At 44.6% G+C, this 22,587-nt stretch overlaps 1 protein-coding gene across 2 annotated transcripts in view; it reads left to right on the forward strand.

Moving 5' to 3' along the window:
- NTRK3 (neurotrophic receptor tyrosine kinase 3) overlaps positions 1-22,587 on the forward strand; it is a 516,845-nt gene that overhangs the window by 456,404 nt on the left and 37,854 nt on the right. The window contains exon 16 of one of the 2 annotated variants that reach the window (XM_044438931.1): positions 20,917-20,991. The exons of the other annotated variant lie outside the window; for it this stretch is intronic. Within the exon in view, the coding sequence (XP_044294866.1) occupies positions 20,917-20,991 (75 nt within the window). The remainder of the gene's footprint in view (positions 1-20,916; positions 20,992-22,587) is intronic. 2 annotated transcript variants of the gene reach the window in all.

Raw genomic sequence — 22,587 nt, forward strand, 5'->3', positions numbered from 1 at the left:
CACTCAGGCTCAATAAAATGCTATATTGGCCCTGGTGAAAGGGGGAAATAAACTATGATTTTCACATAGTTTGATGGAGCATACTGAGCTTTGGCGAATCTTCTGGCTAAGCATTTAAGAAGTAGGAAGGGGCAGGATGACAGCATCTGAGTTGGCAAAATCAGATGTATTCTGCGGAAAGGCAGAATTATTGATAGCTGCATCATTCTGGAGTAGAACCCAGATCTACTCCACATGCAGTCATGTGTGTGTTGAAAATGACTGCACTTAGTATGCTATGAGTGGGTAGAAAGGTCTATTGAGTGGTGAAAATGGAGGCTCTAGATCATGAGTCCTCCAACTACGGCCTGGGGGCCAGATTCAGCCCACCATGCCCATTTATCTGGCCCGCCATGCCCATTTGGACCTGCTGTGCATGCAACTCCCGCTGCCCACTCGTCCCGTGTGCAGGAGTCAGTGGTTTGTTCGCTCTGAGAAAACGATCTCCCAGCAAGCAAGCCGCTGCCTCATGCACCCGCCTTGCGGCGCGGGCCCACCCGCGCCTCACCTTCCCTCATCGCATGTGCCCGCCTGCCTGCATGTGCCCACCTCACCTTGCCTCACTGTGCAGCCCACCCCTGCCCCAGCACATGCCCTCACGCACTGCCCTGGTCCGTGTGCACCGCCAGCTCCACCTTTCCGGCCTGTGCCCAGCACCAGCAGCTTTCAACTGGCCCCCGGTGAAAAAGTTTGAGGGCCCCTGCTCATCGCTGAGCCTCTTGCAGTTCAACAGACAAATTCAATTTTGAAGGAAACTTCTGGGCCCTTAGTCTAGTGGTGGCAGGACCAAAGGCAAAGGTGCTTGGGCAGAAACAGGAAGTAACAGCATATACTTAGCTTAAAGCTCCTACTATCAGTAACTGGGTAACATATCAACATTGACAATTGGTGGAAAGGGCACAATAAGAATAGAATTTAAACAAATGAAAGATCAGACACTGGGGAGAAAGGTGGGGCTATAGGAGAAGGCCATAGATCCCTGGCCTCAAATCTTTATATACATATAGTATAAATTACACCCATAACTAACCCACTGTGTCTAGCAAGGAGTTGTTTTGTAATTCTCAGGGGAAAGTGGTTCTGAATGTGTGTGAAGACATGTAATTGACCCCCAAGAGGCACCCCTTCGAAACACACAAACACACTCCCACTCCCAATGTTAGAAGCAGTCTTTATTTCCTAGAAAAGTCATGCAATTATATTCTCTTTCTCTAATTATTCCATACACCTTTACAGTGCCCCATTTCACTCCAATCATGCAAATGTTGCTCTTTCATTCTGCCACATGCATTTGACATTCTCTTCCTCTTCCCTCCTGCAAAAAAGAAATAGGCATCACGTCGATACAAGTTGTGCATTCCTTTTTTCCATTCTTTGGTCTGTGTCTTCTATTAATGAAAAGACATTGATAAATTAAAGAGAATCCAATGGAGGGCAACAAAGATGATTAAAGGATTGGAGGCCATGACCTGCAGAGAGAGATTAAGGAAACTTAATACGCAGAGCTTACAGAAAAGGGAACTGGAAGAGTGACTGATAACTGTGCATAAAATATGGGAAAGGAAATAATAGGCAATTAAGTCTGACCTCAGCACTCTCCATCTAGCACAGACACAATTTATACAAGGGAATAATCTGTTGGAGGTAGATTGTTGGGCACCATTATTGGAAAAGTTCAGAAGGATAGGCATAAAACCCTTCTGGCTTGGAACTGGGCACGGGGGACAATTTCTTTCTATATATCTATGTTTCTTATGTCATTTGACAAGCCAAGCCTGCCATTTTGAATCCTTTCCCCATTCTCTTCAAACATTAACGTGAAGTGCAGCAATGTGCCTTCTGGTCATGAATTACCATTCACACAGTCTGCTTTGCATGGACTGGGAAACTCCACACTATGAGCACTATGAAAACTGGGGCCTTGGTCTAAGTAGCTCTGCATTTTGCCTCAGTTGATTTTTCTGTTTGCTGCTTGTTTCTTTTCCCTTTTTCTTCTACCTGTTCATTTTGAAGGATTTTTTTAAACGCCCCTCATCCCAAAAACCCACATAAAGTAATTTATTCTGAATGTTACCAAAGCATGCAGAGCTATGAGTACGTTAGATCCACGTGGATTACAACCAAGCTGGATGTTCCTGAACAAATGGGACTGCTACCTATCCACATATTTTCCATGTCTCCCCCAAGGAACATCTAGCAACCCTTCCTCCAAGGTACTTACAAAAAGATACACAGTTATCCCATGTGATATATTTCTTCTATGCATTTAAAGTGTTTTAAGGCCACCTTTCAAGCCCTCCCAAGGAGGCTTACAATATTGAAATTCATCCATTAAATAGAATGGCACTACAATAAGGAAGTCAACAAACCCTACCAAGGAAACTTTATGATACAAACCCACAGCACAAACACAGCTACAGGGGAGAGCAATCCAATAAAACCTAATCAGGGAAGGCCAGGTTGGGTCCGGTAGGACCTTTCCAATAGCCTACAGTGAGGACTGGAGGGACCCTTGACTGCAACCCATTCCAGAACAGCAGGGCCACGGTCTAAAAGGACGCCTCTTGGTTGCTGGACAAGCCAACTACTCCCAAAAGTGAGCAAGTGAAAGGTCCTTTGTTGCTGATTTAAAGTGAAAGCAGTTCTTCTGGTACTATGATCCCAAAACTTTTAAGGCTTTAACAATTAAAATAAGAGCTTGGAAAAAGTCAGGCAACCGGAGCTGCAGGATGGGCATTCTAGGGATACTTCATCACCATGAACAGTCATGATACCCTTTAATATAGGTATGAATATTAAAGTCCCTCCACAAACTACAAGCCTTGGGTCCCCCAATACTATATTTGAGACAACCTCAATCAGCTCAGGAAGGAAGATTGTTAGGTACGTAGATGGAATAGCAGCAGAATCTCAACTCTCGCCTTGGTATATAAATCAAGTACAGACATTCGGAGCTGACTGATTTTTGCATGGAGCGCCTGACCAGGGAGTTGGCATCCAAGCCTACCCTTCATTCATTCATTCATTCATTCATTCATTCATTCATTCATTTTTCGATTTACATAGAAACATAGAAACAAAGAAACAGAGCGAGTCAGACGGGGTCTCCCAGGCCATCTAGTCTGACCTCCGGCACCAGCCAGCTCTGCTCACAACATGGCCACCATGTGGACGTCCAACCTATCCTTGAACACCCGCACTGATGGGGCCTCAAAGACCTCTCATGGAAGTCCATTCCACACCCTCGGGGTCCTGACTGTCAGGAAGTGCTTCTGGGCATCTAAATGGAACCTTGGCTCCCTGAGCTTTGCTCCGTTGGAGCACATCCTGCCTTCCTCTGCAGGGGAGAACAGGTCTCTGCCCACCTGCGTTTGACACCCCCTCACATGCCTGTATGTCACCAACATATCCCCTCTGAGTCTCCTCCAGGCTGAAGAGACCCAGTTCCCTCAGTCTCGCCTCATACGGCATCCCCTGAAAACTGGCCACCAACCTTGTGGCCCTAGGCTGCACTGACTCTAACCCGGATATATCCTTTCTGTAATGAGGGGCCCAAAACTGAACACAATACTCCAGTTGTGTACACTCCAGTTGTGTACTCCAGAACACAATACTACCAGAGTCATGTAGAGCAGTAGTAATACCTCTCTTGATCTAGAAGCCACACTTCTGGCTATGCAACCAAGGGTGGAGTTTGCCCTCTTGACCACCGCATCACACTGCTGACTCATATTTAGCCTGCAGTCAACCAGCACCCCGAGGTCCCTTTCACAAGTGCTGCTCTCCAGCCACTTATCACCTAACCTGTACTTATGACAGCTATTCCTATGCCCCAAGTGCAAGACCTTGCACTTATCCACATTGAACGCCATCCTGTTGCCTCCTGCCCACTTCCATAGTCGGTCCAGATCCTTTTGGATCTAGAGTACCTGCTCTTCAGTTGTGGCCACTGCTCCAGTTTTCGTGTCATCTGCAAATTTGATCAGCAGACTGTTCACCCCTTCTTCCATGTTGTTAATGAAAAGATTAAACAGGATCGGCCCCAGGACAGAGTCCTAGGGGACCCCACTTGTCACTGGCCACCATCCCGATGATTTCCCGCTAATGGTTACCTTCTGCTTTTGGTCAGTCAACCATGCCCTAATCCACCGGACAGTGCTTTGGTGTATCCCAAAACTCCTCAGTTTCTCCACCAGGATATCATGGGGCACTCTGTCAAAGGCCTTGCTGAAATCCAGGTATACCACATCCACTGCATCCCCTCCATTTAGCCATTGCAAAACCTTGTCATAGAATTCCACAAGGTTTGTTTGGCAGGACCTGTTTTTGCGGAAGCCGTGTTGTGTGGCTGTCAGCCTCCCTTCCCTATCTAGCATCACTAGATCTCTCTCTATTATGAGCCTTTCCATTGTTTTTCCTACAATGGACGTAAGGATAACTGGTCTATAATTCCCCATGTCCTTTCTACTACCCTTTTTGAACATTGGGACCACTGATGCCACCCTCCAGTCCTCTGGAACTTCACCCGTTCTCCATGAGGCCTCAAAAATGGAGGCCAGCGGGCATGAGAGAACCCCTGCCAACTCTCTAAGTACTCTCGGGTGTAACCTGTCAGGGCCTGGCAGCTTTGTAATGTCCAATGCCCTGAGGAGCCCCTCGACTTCAAGGGTGGTGACTCTAATCTGTGCCCCTAAGTCCCCAGCCTCATCTAATCTCCTATGTGGATATCCCCCGTCCTGCTTTGGGGAGAACATAGAGGCAAAATAGACTTTTAGCGTCTGTGCCTGCTGGATCTCCTTCCTCCTTATTTAGTGGTCCCACCACTTGTGGGACCACGAAATAAGCCTTCCTCTTCCTATTTACATGCTGAAAGAAGCCCTTTTTGTTGCTCTTGATATTCTTGGCAAGTCTCAGCTCGTAATCAGCCTTAGCCTTGCGAAGAATCCTTCTGCAATGGGCCTTTTCCTCCTGGTATACCCTTTTGTCTATTTCCCCCAGTACCCATTTCCTACGGAGGTTCCTCTTTCATCTAATCCTCATAACCACCTCCTTTTGCATCCATGAAGGCACTCTCCTCCACCTCCCCACCTTACTGACTAGAGGTATCTTCAAGGCTTGCGCCTCCATAACCTCCCTTTTGAGTGCTATCCACCCCTCCTCAACTCGCTTACCTTCCAGTAACCTATCCCAGGAGACTTTCCCCAGTCTGGCCTTCAGTTGGCCAAAGTTGGCCCTCTTGAAGTCCCAGCTTCTAGTGCTCGACCTGCTGCACATCCCCGTTCCCCTGATCTCACAGCAAAGGATGGAGTGAACACTCGCATCCAGAGCTCCCCTAATCTGTACTTCATCTATCAGCTCCTCCCTATTGGTCAAGACCAAGACAAGGATGTTTCTCCCCCTTGTCGCCTCTCGGACCCTCTGTGTGAAAAACCCTCCCTCTATAGCTTCTAGGAAGCGACGTGACCTGGCTGTCACCACCGAGTGGGTCTCCCAAGTAATATCTGGGAGATTGAAATCTCCCATAATTACTGTTTCTCTCCCCTGAGATATCCTTAGAATCTGGCCTGTCAGGACATCATCCAGGGTCTCAAGTTGACCTGGAGGGCGATAACATACCCCCACTGTCAGGTCTCTTTCCCTGTCAAAATCCCTAAGTTTCACCCAGACCGCCTCTACCGAATCCCCATCTGTGCTGCATTCTATCTCACTGCATCCTATCCCTTCCCTGACATATAAAGCCACGCCCCCACCCCTCTTTCCCTTCCTGTCCTTTCTAAAAAGGTGATACCCTTCTATGATCACATTCCAGACTTGCCTTTCATCCCACCAAGTTTCTGTGATTCCCACCAGATCATACCCTCCTTTTCCCAGGAGAGCTTCAAGCTCTTCCTGCTTATTACCCATGCTCCTAGCATTGGTGTACATGCACCTCAACTCCTTCCCACCACTTCCTTTCCTTGGAGTTCCCAGCCTCCTCCTTCCTCTCATCCTCCCTGATACCTGGCCCCTCTCTGTAGGAGTCCTGTCAGTCCCTGCAGTATCTCTAAAACCCTGCTCCCAGAGCCCTGATCCTCCCCCCACACTTGTCCAGTGCAGACACGTTCCTGGGGAGCCTGAACCCACCCCCCCTCGGGCTCAGTTTAAAGTCTTCTGGACGAAGCTCTCTAGAGCATCTCCAAAGGAGCTTTTCCCCATCCTCATGAGGTGTAAAAGGCAGATCCTGCCCTTTTCCTACAAAGGGCTCAAGGCAGCTTACATCTTCTCCATCTTATCCCCACAACAACAACCCTGTGAGGTAGGTTGGGCCGAGAGTCTGTGACTGGCCCTAAGTCACCCAGTGGGCTCTATGGCCGAGCGGGGACTAGAACCCGGATCCTCTGAGTCCCAGTCCCACGCTCTTCACCACTGAGCCACACTGGCTCTCACCTGTCCTACTCCTCTTGGGGCTACACAAGGATGCCTTTGAGTTAGTGCTTACCTTGTCATCCTACTGCGTTTAGGTGATGCAAGCCACATCCATGCAAGGACCTTCTGTTGAATGGATGATTCATTCAAAGCTTCCCAGAGCTTGGTCAAGATTCAAATCCTGGCAGTGTATTTGATGAACTCAGAATTTTTACATGTATCCTTTGTCTTCAGGCATAATTTGCAATCCACCAAACCAAATGCTTAGTAATGCAATGCACCTTACCAAGTCTTTGTTAAATCTGGTATTCTGTGGGTGGGGGTTGTTACTTTAGTGTGTCACAACTTATTAAGGATGTACAATAATTAATTTTCTGTTCACAGTTCCTGTAAATATGGCCTCCTTCTCAACATAAGTAGGGTTTTTTTAAAAAAAAAACAATGTTCACAGAATCCTGAATTTGAACACACACACACACACACTAAAATCTGCATTTTAAGTGCATTTTCTGGTGGGGAAAATACACAACTGAAAAATATACATAGACATTTGCACTTCTCTGTTTGAAATGTGCACTTTTCCCATTTGAACAAAGCAAAAGAAATGAGTTGAAAATGAAAACAGGAGTGAATAATTTTCAGAATGTTTGGAGGAGCTTAAACATTTCTGGTTCTCCCTTCCCACTGCATGAGCTTATATGCCTTAGACTGGATTGGATAATTTGTGGTCCTACAGCTATTCTGGCCTACAACTCTCCAAATTACTTCCCACTGGCTATGCAAGCTGGAGCTGATAGAAATCGGAGGCCAAAGCATTTGGAGGGCCACAAGTAGTCAGCTTTAATCAGTGCCACCCCAGTCTTGGTCAATGAGCCCTTCAGTGAGACATTGACGAGTCCCCAGCATGCAAGCAGAGCATCCTCTTGTAATTGATTCATATTTCAATTTTCCAGCACAAGAACACAAGCAAACTTGAGTTTCAGGTGCTTTCAGTGAAATGTTATTGTAAGTGTCCCTGCTGAGTTTCCCCTGGAGAATGCAACAATTTATCATTTCCTAGGGGTGGGTGGGGGATGTGGAAGGCTGACATTGACATGACAGGTCTAAAGCTCTCTGCAGGCTGCCAACTTAGTTAAAATCCATGTGGCACTCTCTTTCTCTGTGTGTGTGTGTGAGAGAGAGAGAGAGAAAGCACTCACATTTTGTATTTTCCTCAAACACAAGCTAAGGGATGCATAAATATATTATGTGCTCGGGATTAACTCCTGGCTCTTTGCTTCATTTCTGGTGGGGGTTTTCTTTTTGGTTCTTCTAATCTTCTAAAACAAAGGAAAGCACCATCTGGCTCAAGTGTAAGTAGAATGCAAAGTGTCTTGCAAAGGTGAACTGCTTAATCTCCCGCTACACATCTACATACAACAGGCAGGCATTTGCGTAACAAAGCACCTGCATCCTCAGCCCCCTCTCTCCATACGTTTCTCTATGTTCTGCCTGAAGACAGATGTGTCCTTTCCAATGCTGATCATTTATGGATGTGCTCAGTTATTATCTTCCTTTTGACAAGATAGAAGCATTTTGTTTTATGCTTTTGGAAGAGGATTTTTTTAATAAAATAGAATTTGGAGATAAATTTTAATTCCTGTTAGCAAATCATGTGAGCACTTCTTGTTCACAACCTTCAGTGTGAGCAGGAACACAATTCCTTTCCACACCTTCCTGAACTTGCATTCACATTTTATATGTGCATGTATAGTTTTTAATATATAATCAATATGCTTTTAAATGCAACATAAAAATAATCCATAAGACCAACAGAATCAATCAGCAGTTCACATATAAAGTTGGTCCTCTACAGTTTACATTTGGCTGCCAGTTGAAGTCCAGGCCCAATTTAAGGTGCTGGTGATGACCTATGAAGCCCTAAATGGCTTAGGTCCTGGATACCTGAAGGAGCACCTCCTTCCCTATGTGCCTTCCAGCCCTTTAAGACCTGAGGTGGAGGTTCTTCTCTGGGAGCCCTCCTTGAAGGAGATTAGGAGGGTGGCTACCCAGAGAAGGGCCTTTTCTGTGGTGGTGCCCCAGTTGTGGAATATGCTTCCCAGAGAGGTTCGCCTGGCACTGATGCTATATTCCTTTCGACACCAAGTGAAACCCTTTTTATTTTCCCACTATTTTAATGTTTAACTGGTTTTAAGGATGGTTTTATTGACTGGAAGTTGGATGCTGTGCTCTATTTTATTTTGTGTTGCTTTTATTGTAAAACCATCCCAAGAAGCTTGTAGTGGATGGTATAGAAAAGCTTCAAATACATACATACATACATACATGACTGCACAGCAGTCCTTCTTATTAAGTTCTTGAAGAAGTCTGCTATGACACATCCAACACTTGCCAGAGCTATTTGCCAGATCTTCAGTAATGAGGCTTGTCAAATTTTAAAAAAATGTAGTTGACTTCCATTATTAATTTCTAGATAGGCCACTTCACAAGTTTCACAAATCTTTGTGGACTATTTTTTCTGTCAATTTGTCACAGATGGATAGCATAGCAAACCAAGTAATGAGAGATGAAGTCTGAAATGATTCCAAAAATCTGAGACCACAGCATTTTAAACCTGGAGCATTCCTACCAAAGCATCCAAAAGCCTTTAGTGTTATAACCTCACCAACAGTTAGAGATAAAGAGGGGTATGGTACATGATTTATCTGACTGGGGTAAAATTCTATCTATGGAGCTCTTTTATTGCATTCTCTCTGCTAGAAATCTTCACAGTTGGTGAATGTGTCCAGCTTGCATCAGATATTTGCAATACCACATCTGCAACCCAAATAGATTTTAGCCCATTCAGGTCCCTTCTGGTGGTATATCATGAGGCATAGTTTTGATAGGATCTCCTTCCCTAATACCTCTGATTAAACACACAGTTCTTCTTAAGATGTGCATTTTCTTCTCAATTGAGAGATAATGTAAATTTCCCAATGATGTTGACGAAAGATGCTGGCACTCAGGAATGCAAACCATGCGGAATGAGCTTTGAAGGAGAACTCTGGGAACATCAGTGAGCTCAGACCTGACATATTCACCTCTCCCTGGGCTGGTGCATGGATTTCCACTTCCTCCCACTCTGGCATCAGATCTTAGAGACATTTACCTGGAAATGCATACATAGTTTTGCAACATGGTCCAGGTTTGTATTGCTATCATATGTATGCTTGGTCCCAGTAGACTTCATTGGGTATTATCTTACGCATTCATTCAACATGCACATTATCTTGTGCTTTTCTCTTCTTGATGTTATACCGAAAGCACCAAATCCTTCTGGCATATGTATCTCCTACTGAGAGTCTGAAGTTTTAGCATCAGGAACCAAAACTGAATGAGCGAATAAATTATTTTATTATCTTTTATTTTATTAAAACATTTTTTATGCCGCCCCATTCGCTGAAGCCTCGGGGTGGCTTACAACACTAAGTTAAAATAATTACAATATAAATCAAAAATATAAACATTAAATTAAAAATACAGTATAAAATAAGCCGCCCTGGCCAGATAAAATCCAATAATATTAACAGTTAAAATGCCACTTGAATAAAAAGGTCTTTGCCTGGCGCCGAAAAGCAAATAACGACGGCGCCAGGCGGACCTCTCTGGGGAGCGCGTTCCATAACTTAGGCGCTACCTAAATGAATAGATGTCCATGTTCTCGACTTCCCTTAGTAAGGGAAGTGTGTATTTCTTATTCTGAAACCATAAATTTCTCTCTAAACCTGGGACAAGGGGGCACATCTGTCCCTCCCCCTATGATTTCTGCTAGGTATGCAGAGGTCAAGCGCATAGATGACATTAGAGAAAGATGGCCAAAGCAGACCCAGCTGAAGCTCTGGATTGATTGGGTAGGTCATGTTGGGGGGCCAAAGGGGGCATGTGGCCCACAATCATGCAACAGGACTGGGTAGCACCCCAAAATGGCTGCCAAGGGATGCATGAGAAAGAATAATTTGCCCAAAAGACTGAATCCAAGGCAGAGGTAGGGTGTGTTCCCCAATATGTGAAACCCATCGTTCTGAGCAACGACAGAAATCTGGGCCACAGGGATCTCAGCTGCTGGTGAGCAAATGTGTTTATATATTTATTCATGTATGTATGCATTTAATGTGGAAGTGGTAAAGCCCCTGGTGGGTATTAAGAAAGGTGTACCTGAGGTTGCACTGCTGTCAGAAACACAGAAACAGAGCAAGTCAGAAGGGGTCTCCCGGGCCATCTAGTCTGACCCCTGGCTCTAGCCAGCTCTGCTCACAGAGAAGGCAGCCTGTTGCCTGCTCCTGGAGCAAATGGTCTCCCTTCAAGGAGAGAACAGGGGCTTCCTGCTGCATAAGTTATTGTTGTGATGTTGCAGTGAATTGCACCCTATCTGGCCTGCAGAAATGATATTCTGCAGAGGCCTTCACTGCCTGAGCCCTCTTGGTTTGTGTAGTACACAGTGGATAGAATTGCATGCCACATCTCCTCAATGCCCCAACATTCCAGGTGTTATTAAGGAAGCTCATCTCCAGGGATGTTTGGAAAAATTGTCGGCAGGCTCAAATGGGTTTGAATTTCTAATAATCTGTCCATTGGATTCTGTAGAGGATTGGCTTTTCCTGGTTTGCACAGGTTCCACAGATACCCAGATCATTTGAAACAAAAATTCTGAAATTTTACACAAATCATGGGGAAAAGACATCCTAAAAAATCCTGAGGCTAAAGCATAAAAATACACACTGGAGTAGGGAAGTGTAACGTTCAGAGGGGGGATTTCTGAATTTTCAGGGATGCAAAGTTGTGCAAGTACAATTTGCACAATTACAGTATGTATCAACATGCCTGCACAAAATCTGGATTGGTCCAGGAGCAGACAGCGGAACGAAAACTGCCTGACAATTTGTGAAGTGTGGATGGAGTGAATTTCACAACATCTGCACCACCCTGTCTGCCCAGTATCCTTGACATGGCAGCTCACTCTGCGAGCGCACAGTCATCTTCCTGTGGTCTATCAAAGTCAATGTTATATTCCAAGGAGTATTTCATGCTTGGTTAGCAGGCCACCCATCTTGGAAACCAAACTGCAGTGTACTGGAGAAATCGATTCTTCACCTGCCTTTCAGTAGTTCTATCATCTCTCCCTATTTGATTGATGCTAATTAAATGAGCTTCTAGCCCTTTTCCCTTGATTAAAACTGAAGAAATAATGGCCTGTGAAATGCTGGTCATTTCCAGCTAGATAGAGTCTGTCAAAGAGCTGCCAGTGATCCCAACACTATCATTAGGGGGCTTGGCAGTAGCCTAGACGGAAGGAGTGGAATGGATGCTTTGGTGCCTGGCGCATCATGCTAGCTCTGCTTCCTGTGGTCGTGTTTTATGCTGTCTTTCCCAAAGGATGTGATGATTAATCAGTGAGAAAGGGGGACAGAGTCGTTGCGTTTTGATGCAAACTTAACCCATCTTGTCCCTTTAAACCAATATGCAAACCATAACTCAGTTATTTGAAAATCAAATGTCTCTCCCTCTCTCTCTCTGCTTTAATATTTATATTCCACCCCATTCCCATAGTCTCCAGTGGTTAACAAGAAATTAAAACCAACAACGATTAAAATTGACTAAAAACAACACAGTAAATAAAACTGAGATGAGAACTAATCTGGGAAGGCCTGTCAGAGGAGATGCGTCTTTAACTCCCTCCAAAGGGGGCAGTCTCGGATATCAGATGCACCTCTCCTGGCAGACCATTCCGCAGCATAGGGGCAACTACTGAGCAAGGTTGTATGTATACATATTAAAATGCGTTCGGAATTTAAGATGGATTGGCTGCATGAAGGAAGCCACAGCCTTGACGTTCCAAGAGCTGAGCGGAGTTGTCAAGGATAGGACATTTTGGAGAGCTTTCATTCATGGGGTTTCCATAAGTCAGAGAAGACTTGATGGCACACTACAATAACATAAACTCTGTTAGGGAAAGCATTCAAAAATGCATTAGATCAAGAAAGCCATTTGCTAAATATTATGTGTATAATAAATATTATATGCATTCACAAAATGCATGTTTTAAGAGAAATAGGCAAAAATGCCATGAATGTTCATGCAAGCTGAAAACAGGGGGAAACATTTCTTCCAAGTGGAGAAAATAAACTTAAGATTCTTGAAGTTTAAGATGAAGCCCATTTAAGATTGGAAGAAATAAGAAACTCAAAGGAATGGAAAGAGATGGTTTCATCTGCCCCTACACTTTAAGACAACTTTGCAGGGTCAAACATTTCCCTCCAGGCCTATTATGAGGGGGAGGATCCAAAAGTAATACTGGATAAAGCCTAAGGTCATTTCACTGATCTTGAGGGGCAGGGATGCAGCTCTGAAAATCTCAGCACAGTTCTCCTTTACAGAAGACATGGCAGCAGCGTTTGAAGGGAAGCTTTCCTCCTTCCTGCCTTTTTAGAAACACAGAAACAGAGCTAATCAGAAAGGGTCTCCCGGGCCATCTAGTCTGACCTCCGGATCCAGCTGGCTCTGCTCATGACATGCCTTCCATGTGCATGTCCAGCCTATCCTTGAACACCTGCACCGATGGGGCCTCAACGACCTCTCGTGGAAGCCCATTCCACACCCTTGGGGTCCTAACTGTCAGGAAGTGGTTCCTGGCATCCAAATTGAACCTTGGTTTCCTGACCTTGCTCGACTGGAACATGTGCTACCCTCCTTCTACCCACCTCTGCATGACATCCCCTCACATACCTCTGTGTCACCAACAGATCTCCTTGGGGTCTCCTCTTCTCCAGGCTGAAAAGACCCAGTTCCCTCAGTCTTGACTCATCTGGCTCTCCCTGCAATCTGGCCACTAGCCCTGTGGCCCTACGCTGCACCAATTCCAACCTTACTATATCCTTCCTGTAATGTGGAACCCAGAACTGAACACAATACTCCAGTTGCAGGTGTACCAGAGTCATATAGAGTGGTAGTAATACCCCTCTCAATCTGGAAGGCATGTTTCTGACTGTGCATCCAAGGGTGGCATTCGCCCTCTTATTCATTGATTGATTTTAAACTTTTGTAGACTTCCAATTATTGAAGTCTCGGGATGGTTTAATAATACAAAAATGTAAAAAATAAAATAAAATGAAACAAAACAAAACACAGTATCCTAACATTTAGCTGATAATACAACTCCAATTAAAATAGTCAGGTCTTAAAACATTGGGAAAATAAAAAAAGTTTTGGCCAGGCACTGAAAAGAATAAAGTGCCAGTGCCAGATGAACCAACCTGCAGAGCAAATTCCACAACTGGGGTGCCACCACTGAGAAGGCCCTTCTTTGGGTAGTCATCCTCTTAATCTCTTTCAAGGAGGGCTCCCAGAGAAGGACCTCCACCTCAGATCTTAAAGGGCTGGAAGGCACATAGGAAAGGAGACACTTCTTCAGGTATCCAGGACCTAAGCTGTTTAGGGCTTTATAGGTCACCACCAGCACTTTAAATTTTGCCTAGGTGTCAACTGGAAGCCAGTGTAAGTGAAAAGGACTGGCATTATATGTTCATACCTGCTGGTCCCTGTTAACAACCTGGCGGCTCTGTTCTGGACCAGTTGAAGTATCCAGACTATCTTCAAGGGCAGCCCCACGTAGAGTGCATTACAGTAGTCCCATCGGGAAGTTACCAGGGAATGGGTCACTGCTGCCAGGCATTGCCCATCCAGATAGGGGTGCAGTTGATGGATCAGCCAAAGCTGAAGGAAAGTGTTCCTTGCCACCACTGCCACCTGGGATTCCAGGGACAGCTCTGGGTTGAGGAGCACTCCCAAACTGCACACCCTGTCCTTTAGAGGGAGTGCAATCCCATCCAGAACAGGGTTAGAAACACCTACCTGGGAGGCAAAACCACCTGCCAGCAGGACCTCTTGACTGCCTTGTCACACTGCTGGCTCATGTTTAGTCCACAGTCGACCAGTACCCCAAGATCCTTTTCATAAATGCTGCTCTCCAGCCACTTGTTGCCTAACCTGTGCTTATGACATCCATTCCTATGCCCCAAGTGCAAGACCTTGCACTTACCCACGTTGAATGTTATCCTGTTCTCCCTTGCCCACTTCTATAGTCTGTCCAGATCCTTCTGGATCCTGATTACCGGCTCCTCAGTTGTGGCCATTGTCCCCATTTTAGTATCATCTGAGAATTTGATCAGCACACTGGTCACCCCCTCTTCCAGTTCATTGATGAAAAGATTGAACAGGATTGGTTCCAGGACAGAGCCCTGGGGGACCGCACTTGTCATCGACTGCCATCCTGATGATTCCCCACTCATAGTTATCCTCTGCTTTTGGTCCATCAACCATGCTCTAATCCATCAGACAGTGCATTGATCTATCCCAAAGCTCCTCAATTCCTCAACCAGGATATCATGTGGATTTTTCTCCTATCCCTTTTTCTTGCACATCAGCAAAAGCAAACTGTTAATGATACACATATTTCACTTTTTGAAACAAAGAACCTCCCTCCCCCTCTAAATCTTTGTGAGTGCAGAGGAATTAATTCATGCAATTGGACTGTATTACATTGCATGGCATCATCTTGGGCACAGTAATTATGTATAATTTATCTGTAGCCACTGCCTTATAACACCCAATTCTCAGATCCTCTTCATTGTATCATTAGGAATGAGGGAGTAATGCCACACAGAGGGAAATCTTGTTGGGCTGGTGGGAACTTCTCCAATGAGTGCCACTGAAAGGGTAGTGAGGTTGATGGGTTCCATGACTATGATCCGAAGAATCACTTAGGCCACAGGTGGTCTTCTTGAGTTTGGTCTGGACTGTGTCTTCATATCTGTGGCTTGTGAGTTAGGGAAAGAAAGGAACACAGGTCCCATTGGCTTAACCATGACCTGACACGAGCTTCTGGCATACACACCTTTGCAGAATGCAGGCACACACACTCGACCCCTTTCCCCTCTGCTATGGCCAAAACTGGTGGGGGGATTTCGCTCTAAATGAACTGTGCAAGAAGCACTCACCTTGTTTGTGAGTGGTTCTGCCGCAGTCAGACTACCACATTTTGGCACCAAATCTGGCATTGTGGTGGCACCTGAGATTCTGGGGGAGGTGTGCCTTTCAAGGGCTTCGGGGATCAATGTTGCTCCCAACACCAGAGATTATCTATCCCAAGGTAGAAGGCCCAAAATGGCAGGTAACTGATGCTAGTGTTGAGCTGCAGGTTGAAATCTAGAGTGGGTAGTGGGATCTTCCAGTCACAGATGTATTGCATAGAGAATTGTACTCCCAACTTTTTCACTGCTGTGAGAGTGTATTGGATCCATTTTCTTTAACATCACATAGACCTCAAAGCAGAGCAATATGTGTTTCTTACCTTTATGGATGGGAGTTCTGCAATGTCCACATTTCATATTGGCTTTCAGATGTTTCAGAATACAACTCCCAACTTTGCTGACCATTGTTATTGATGGCTGGGGCTGCTGGGAGTTTATATCACACAAATGTGGAAGGCACTGGGGTCAAGGGAATCCGGCTTCTATTAATGAATGTGTCAGGAACACTCTGTTCTGCTCTGGCAAGAAAGGATATTACAGATGTGGAAGAGTGATAGAAAAGGACAAGTGAAATGATCAAACTATCATCCTGAAGCATCTATAGGGAGGGGGGACAAACCCTAAAGTCTTTTAAAATAATTATTTATTTAGCAAATAATGATAATAAAAAGATTATTGCAGGGATGCAAGAATCTGTCAATTTCAGATGCTCCTGCATTTAAATGATTGAGTTCTTCCTTTCCTAAGTATGGAGAACTGCAAATGTGGGTATACTGAATAGGTACAGCTATTCCTATGATAAAGAACATCCTGATGTGCCCATCTGCCACACCATTTCTAATTATGAGGAACTTGCCTGGAAATATGATGTGGAAGCCTAATTAAGCACCAGATTAGTGGAATACTCTGGACTCGGCCCCAGGTTTTTAAAAGCCAAGCAGGGCAAGCCTTGGGGCTGGATGGTGTAGTGAGTAAACCTGACTGCCACTCCTGGCAGACATCCCAGGGTTCTCAGGACTAGGTTTCTGAAGAGGAGGATCGTAAATACTTTTTGGGAGAAGTTCCCAATTTGAGTTCAACAACCATTCTTAGTATCTGCAGGGACTTATCTTTCAGCTTTCTAAAGAGGTTTTGGGATTAATTTGTCTTGTAGCTGTGAAGTGCCAATAGAGATCTGCATTGTGAAGATGCTGGCTGGTGTTTGGGAGCCGAGGACAAGAAGGGAAGGACTGAGCTCAGGACAGATGAAAGAATCTGTCCCCATCAGTTTCTTCCACATGCAGCTTGTTTGCTTATTTCTTATCTCAAGTTCTTTTTTCCACACTTGTCTGTATGTGGAAAACCTGCCAGAACAACCCTATTCCTCTATATTTGGGAGGTAGCCCAGCTGAACTCCACAAGGCTTCTTTCTCAGTAAAAATGCATCGTTGGGCAATTTGCCATTAGGCATGCCATAGTCTTAGCACTTAGTTGTGGTTAAGTCCCACTGAATTGGGTGAGATGTACTTCTATGTAAGCATTCATTTGACTGAGAAGCATTAGACTGATTTTATAAACAGAATTATAAATGGGGTGGAAAGCCTAAGATGAAAATCTGTCTTCCTTTCTCATAAAGCTTGGTGAGCCATAGAAGTTGATTTGCAGTTATGTTCAGGAGACAGAAAGGAAAATGCCCCTTGATGTTATGTCCAGCCAGGGGATTATGCAGATCTTCTTGCAACTGCTGGCTTAGATGGCTTTTTAAAAAAGGACTAGACACCACTGTGCTTCTAATCGCTACATATGGGTGTGACAGATGGACAACAAAGAAAGCTGAGAGAAAATTGATTCCTTTGAAACATGGTGTTCAAGGAGAGTTTTGCAAATACCCTGGATGGATGAAAAGACAAGCAAGTGGGTCCTAAATCAAATCAAGCCAGATCTTTACTAGAAGCAAAAATGCTGGAACTGAAGCTGTCATGCTTCAGTCATTATGAAAAGGCAATACTGCTGGAGAAGACAATTGTGCTAGGGAACATTGAAGGCAGAAGACAAAGGAAAAGACCAACTGTGAAATGGGTTGACAACTGTGATGGAAAGGTTGGTCCATAAAGGAAGGCACAACCTTGAATTTATGAAAGCTGAGCAGGGCTGTCAAGTGCAAAACATTTTGGAGGATCCTAGGGTCAGTGTAAGTCAAAGACATTTTGACAGTGCATAACAACAGCAACAGATTCACAGAGGGTCCATATTCATAGGTCATAATAGCTTAACCGCTACATCTCATGGGCTCCCACTTATTCTGCAAACACTGTGATAGAGGATTCAAACTGGGGTGGGTAGGAATTAATTCATTCTATACCTAATGCAGGGGTGAAATCCACAGACCTGAAGCCGAATCTGATCTTCTGGGGTTTCTAGAAGGTCACACCTCTTTCCCCTCATCTTACACCCAGAGTCAAAACTGAGTCCCAGTTTTCCCCCATTCTAAAGTCTCTCCTAAGGCTCAGCTACTAACTGTAAGGCCTTTAAATTATGTGTGTGGGTGTGTATATTAGGAGTTTTTGTCCTTGTCTCCTCTTGGCCCCAACCACACCATGCACTGCAATGTGCCCCCAAAGCCCGTCTTCAAAATAGAATTTGGCCACGGGCTGAAAGGGTTATGAATGCCTGAGCAAGGAAAACTCAATAGCATTCTTGTAAGATGCTGTTATGAAAGTGAACTTAGCTCTGCCCAAGCTCCTTGTTGACTGGGGATGAGGGTGGAACCTGGAAGCTTGTGAAGCCAGAAGCTTACGGATGATAGATACAAAGATGGCATCATGTGTAAATGTGGTCTTCCCTTTAAATGCAACATCAGCACACACAGCATATCTTGTCAAGTGGGTTAGAAGCTTCTTAACTAGTAAAAACATGCAGGCTTCCCATCTCAAAGGGCCATTCAGAAAGGCATACAGAAGACAAAGTGACACACATTTACATACAAATGTCCTTCTCAACTTCCTGTAATTAAGATATTTGCATGGAAAGAGTGGGCTTTTCTTTTCTTCTTTTAAATGCTCCATGATTCACATCACAAGCTTGAAAATTGCAGACTTGTTCTTTCCTGGGATGTTTGGACTGAATAAATTCTGTCCAAAAATGAACTAAATGAATTGTCTTATATCTCCTTCTACAACAAACCAAAAAGCATCACTTCTCCCTCTCTCTCCCCCCTTCCCTCTCTCTTTTTCTTTCTTTCCTGCCTTGTCTTATAGAGAGAAAATGTATGAGATCATTGAATTTTATATAGTCTAAAGCTATAGTCATTTCATCATATTTACTCAAAGTAGGCTGTAAATCAACACTGGATTGCCTTTTCTGTAAATTGTTTGCATGGGGACAGGTCAAGTGTCAAGTCTACCAGTTTCCTTGGCAGTGTCCATTGGTGATTCCTGCCCTGGTCCCCCTTTAATACCTGGCTAGACTTTCAGACTTCCTAACCAATGAGAGCTAGGTGGCTGGGTATAATGGCCACTTCAATTTCCCACAATGCCTCCAATATAGAGCCATTGTGGAGTATTCTGGGAAATTGAAATGGCAGCTAGACCACTGCTCAGAGCCACTGCCATATATGCTCCCCAACAGGGAAAAGAAGCAACTAGAGGGCATTATAGCCAGTGTCCCCTCCACACTGAAGCAGGCCTCGGCTGTCTTGAAGGATCTAGCCAGTGGCTCTAATGCAGCAGGACTTCTCCTCATTCCCTGTGCTGTTCCCTAAAGCAGGGTTCCCCACATGGTTCCCCAGAGGACCTACAAAAGTGACCCCTGAATTCTTCAGTCCTCCATTAAAAAGGGGGTGTTTCATATAAATTAAGTATTTACACATTGCAGTTGTTCTAATTATTCCAAAATTTAAGCCTGTACATACCTCACCATTTAACTGAATGGGCCTAGGCTTGGCCTACTTGTGTTCATTCCATTTTCAAGACATTTTTCAGATAAACATTTGGCTTCCAAATATAAGCAAAGTGTGTTTACTGTTTCACATTCAAAATAATTTCAGTGGTATTCGCATTGCTAGGATGTTGGCAGTAGCTCTTGCTGTGGGTGTTAGTGGGAGATGTAGTAGCAGGTTATGCATGTTGTTTTACAATATAAGGTAGCAAGCAGGTTCTTCTCCTAAGGAGCATATTTCAGCCACTTCTCTGTAACAGCAGGAAGGAATCATAATAAGAATGCTGCAGGTGTTTGGGGGAGAGACAACAGTTAAGGATAGCTCTGACAGTCTCCTTAACTGGCAATATACTTGGATTTCTGAGTTCTGGGTTGGAACCAACTCTTAGAAGTCATATCTGTTAAAAGATTATTAGTTATTCTGTTCAACCAGTATTCATGCCCAGTTTGCCTTGATCTTTAGTTCCTTGGCAATTTTTCCTACTGCAACAATTCACACATGTGCATGGATAGAACATTTCAAAAAATGCGTAATTTTGATATGATTGTGTGTATGATTGCATCAAAATCTCCCCCTCTCTCTTATGTGTTCATTTGTGTGGGGTTTGTTTGTTCGCTTGCTTTTTTCAACCACCATGCAGTGATAAGCCTCACTGGAGAAGAAGTATCTTGATGCCATTGTTGATGATTTTTTGTAGTATTTTATCAATGCACACATGTACATCAATAAGAGATGAGAGGAAAAATACAGGTAAAAAAGAGGTGGCAGTGAAAGGTACAGCAAGCTTACCGTCCAATTCTGGAATTAATTTCAGTAATTCCTTTAGCTAAGCTAGAATTTGGTACGACCAGAATACTTGCCAAGTAAGCCTGTGGCATGCTAAAGAGATGGAGCAGAGGGCATGTGTTCATCACTAGTAATGATTCCTACAGGTGAGCAAATGTGGTTACCCATACTTACAGTTTATTTGTGTTGGAGTTACAGTCAGATTGTCCGAGGCAAAGCTTTTATATATGAAAACAACAGACAGGTTTCCAAATACCTTTTCTGAAAAGGTTAAAAGCAAGAACAATGGATTGGAGGTGCCAATGGGAAGATCACAAAGATCCCACCCTGACTGTAAATGATATCCAGATTGAAAACAAGTCCTCAAGATGTTTTCTAGCTGCCCACCCTGCAAATCTTTGCATTAACTGTTCATGGCACATGTACAAGGAAAACAAGAAATGATGTCATTTGAAAAGGCTTTCTCCAACCTGCCTCCTGGAGGAATTCTTGCACATCATAGGTGACTACCCTGTTACAAAGCCTGAAATATGCATTGCACTGTTGCAATTTTTCAGCCAGTGAAAAGACATACGATGCAGTTAAAGACACACCCTTTCCCTTCTTGTCCCCTGCTTCATTCCTCCACATACCCCCCCCCGCCTTTCCTCCTTGTCGTTTTTCTCCTCCCCCCCCTCCTTGTCTTCACCCATTCACTGTCAGGAAGTGCCGCATCCGAAGGGCTATTTCAGCACCAGGTGGCAGCAGCAGAGACTAGCAGCAATGGCGGCTTCAACAGTGAGTGGATTTCAACTCCAGTGGGGAGAGTGCTTTGACCAAGAACATGGCAATTGTGGGTGGGGCTGCATTGACAACTATACTAAGTATGCTGTAGTTGGGTCCCCAGACAGACTGCTTCCCGCTGAAACATAGCTATGCAAAAGTGCTGCTGCGATCTGCTATCCCACACTGCTCCCAGTTCTCACCTATGGCCTTTTGCTCAAGCAAGATATAGAAACATAGAAACAGAGCGAGTCAGAAGGGGTCTCCCGGACCATCTAGTCTGACCTCTGGCACCAGCCGGCTCCGCTCATGACATGCCAGATATGTGACTGATTTTTCAAATGTGTATGCCCTGTCACTGTGGCACTCCCTTCTTCCTTCCATCTTCCCTTGCTCCCATTCCAGGTCTTTAAACCACTGATTCCACCCACCCACTGCCCACGGATATATGAGAAATTAATTTCAGTTCATTTCTGATGAAGTTTTACCCATCCTCCTTTTACCTATTTTAGTTCAGATGCAAATTGCAGTCAAACTTCATACGTTTATGAGTTTGTACTGTCATTTGCAGACCCAAAGGGGGGGATGTTCATATTCATGCAGACATTTTTTAAAAATACATGAAAATATGTACTTTTGAAAATGGTACACAACTACATTTTAGCCAATGGGAGAAGAATGCATATATTCCAGAGATGCACACAAAGATACATAGATTTGGGGATTTATGCATGCAAAAAGAAAAATAAAACTCAGAATCTGAGAATGAATTTTGAGACAGGATTTGGACACACTTGGGTTTTGCTTGTTCTCACGTCCCTATTGCCCTCCCCTCCAATCCCCCAGTAACCATATTTCCTAGGTTGTCTTTGTTTACATTTGGTCTGTTGCCTTCTCAAGATACCAGCTCCTGGTTTTACTTCAGCCTTCCTATCCCCATCTGCCTGCTCTGATCTCTGGGATCAGAATAGCTCAACCAATCAAGGCACATCACTTCCCGTGCACCCTGCCCTTCTGTGATGTTGACCGGACTGCTGTCATCATTGCTAGAGGCTTTGGCAACACCGTGACAGGACAGACTGTAACTCAGAGGTAGAGCACATAATCCTTGGAATGCAGACGTTCCCAGATCCTATCTCCAGTTAAAAGAATGAGGTGGCAGGAGATGTTAAGGGCCCCTGTCTGAGACCCTGAAGAACTACTGCCGGTCAGATGGGACAAGCTGGGCTAAATGGACAAATAGTCAGAGCTATTAGAAACCACCTTCCTTTGCTCTTTCCAATTCTCCTGACTTCTTTGCATTACAGGAGGGCAGACTTCAGGCTGCTGGTGGTGGTGGGCACTTTGTGTTTGAGTATAGTTGAAAGAACTTTGCTTGTGTATCTCATCTGCTGGGGCAAGAGGCTGGGAAGATGCTGTTGGGCTCCTGCTGTGCTAGTGGGTTTCCTCCTGTTTGGCTGAAGTGTGCACAGAATGAGGGACTGGGTGGACTTGGCCTGATCCTTATGGTCTCCGAAGTTCTCTTCTAAGGGAGTGAACATATTAGAGTCACCTTTGGTGCATTTAAACCCATGTTTGATGCTTCCTAGTGGGAAAATGACTCAGGCAGGG

This window comes from Varanus komodoensis, unplaced genomic scaffold (assembly GCF_004798865.1).
Source record: "Varanus komodoensis strain SLA01 unplaced genomic scaffold, ASM479886v1 scaffold33, whole genome shotgun sequence".
NCBI classification, from domain to species: domain Eukaryota; kingdom Metazoa; phylum Chordata; class Lepidosauria; order Squamata; family Varanidae; genus Varanus; species Varanus komodoensis.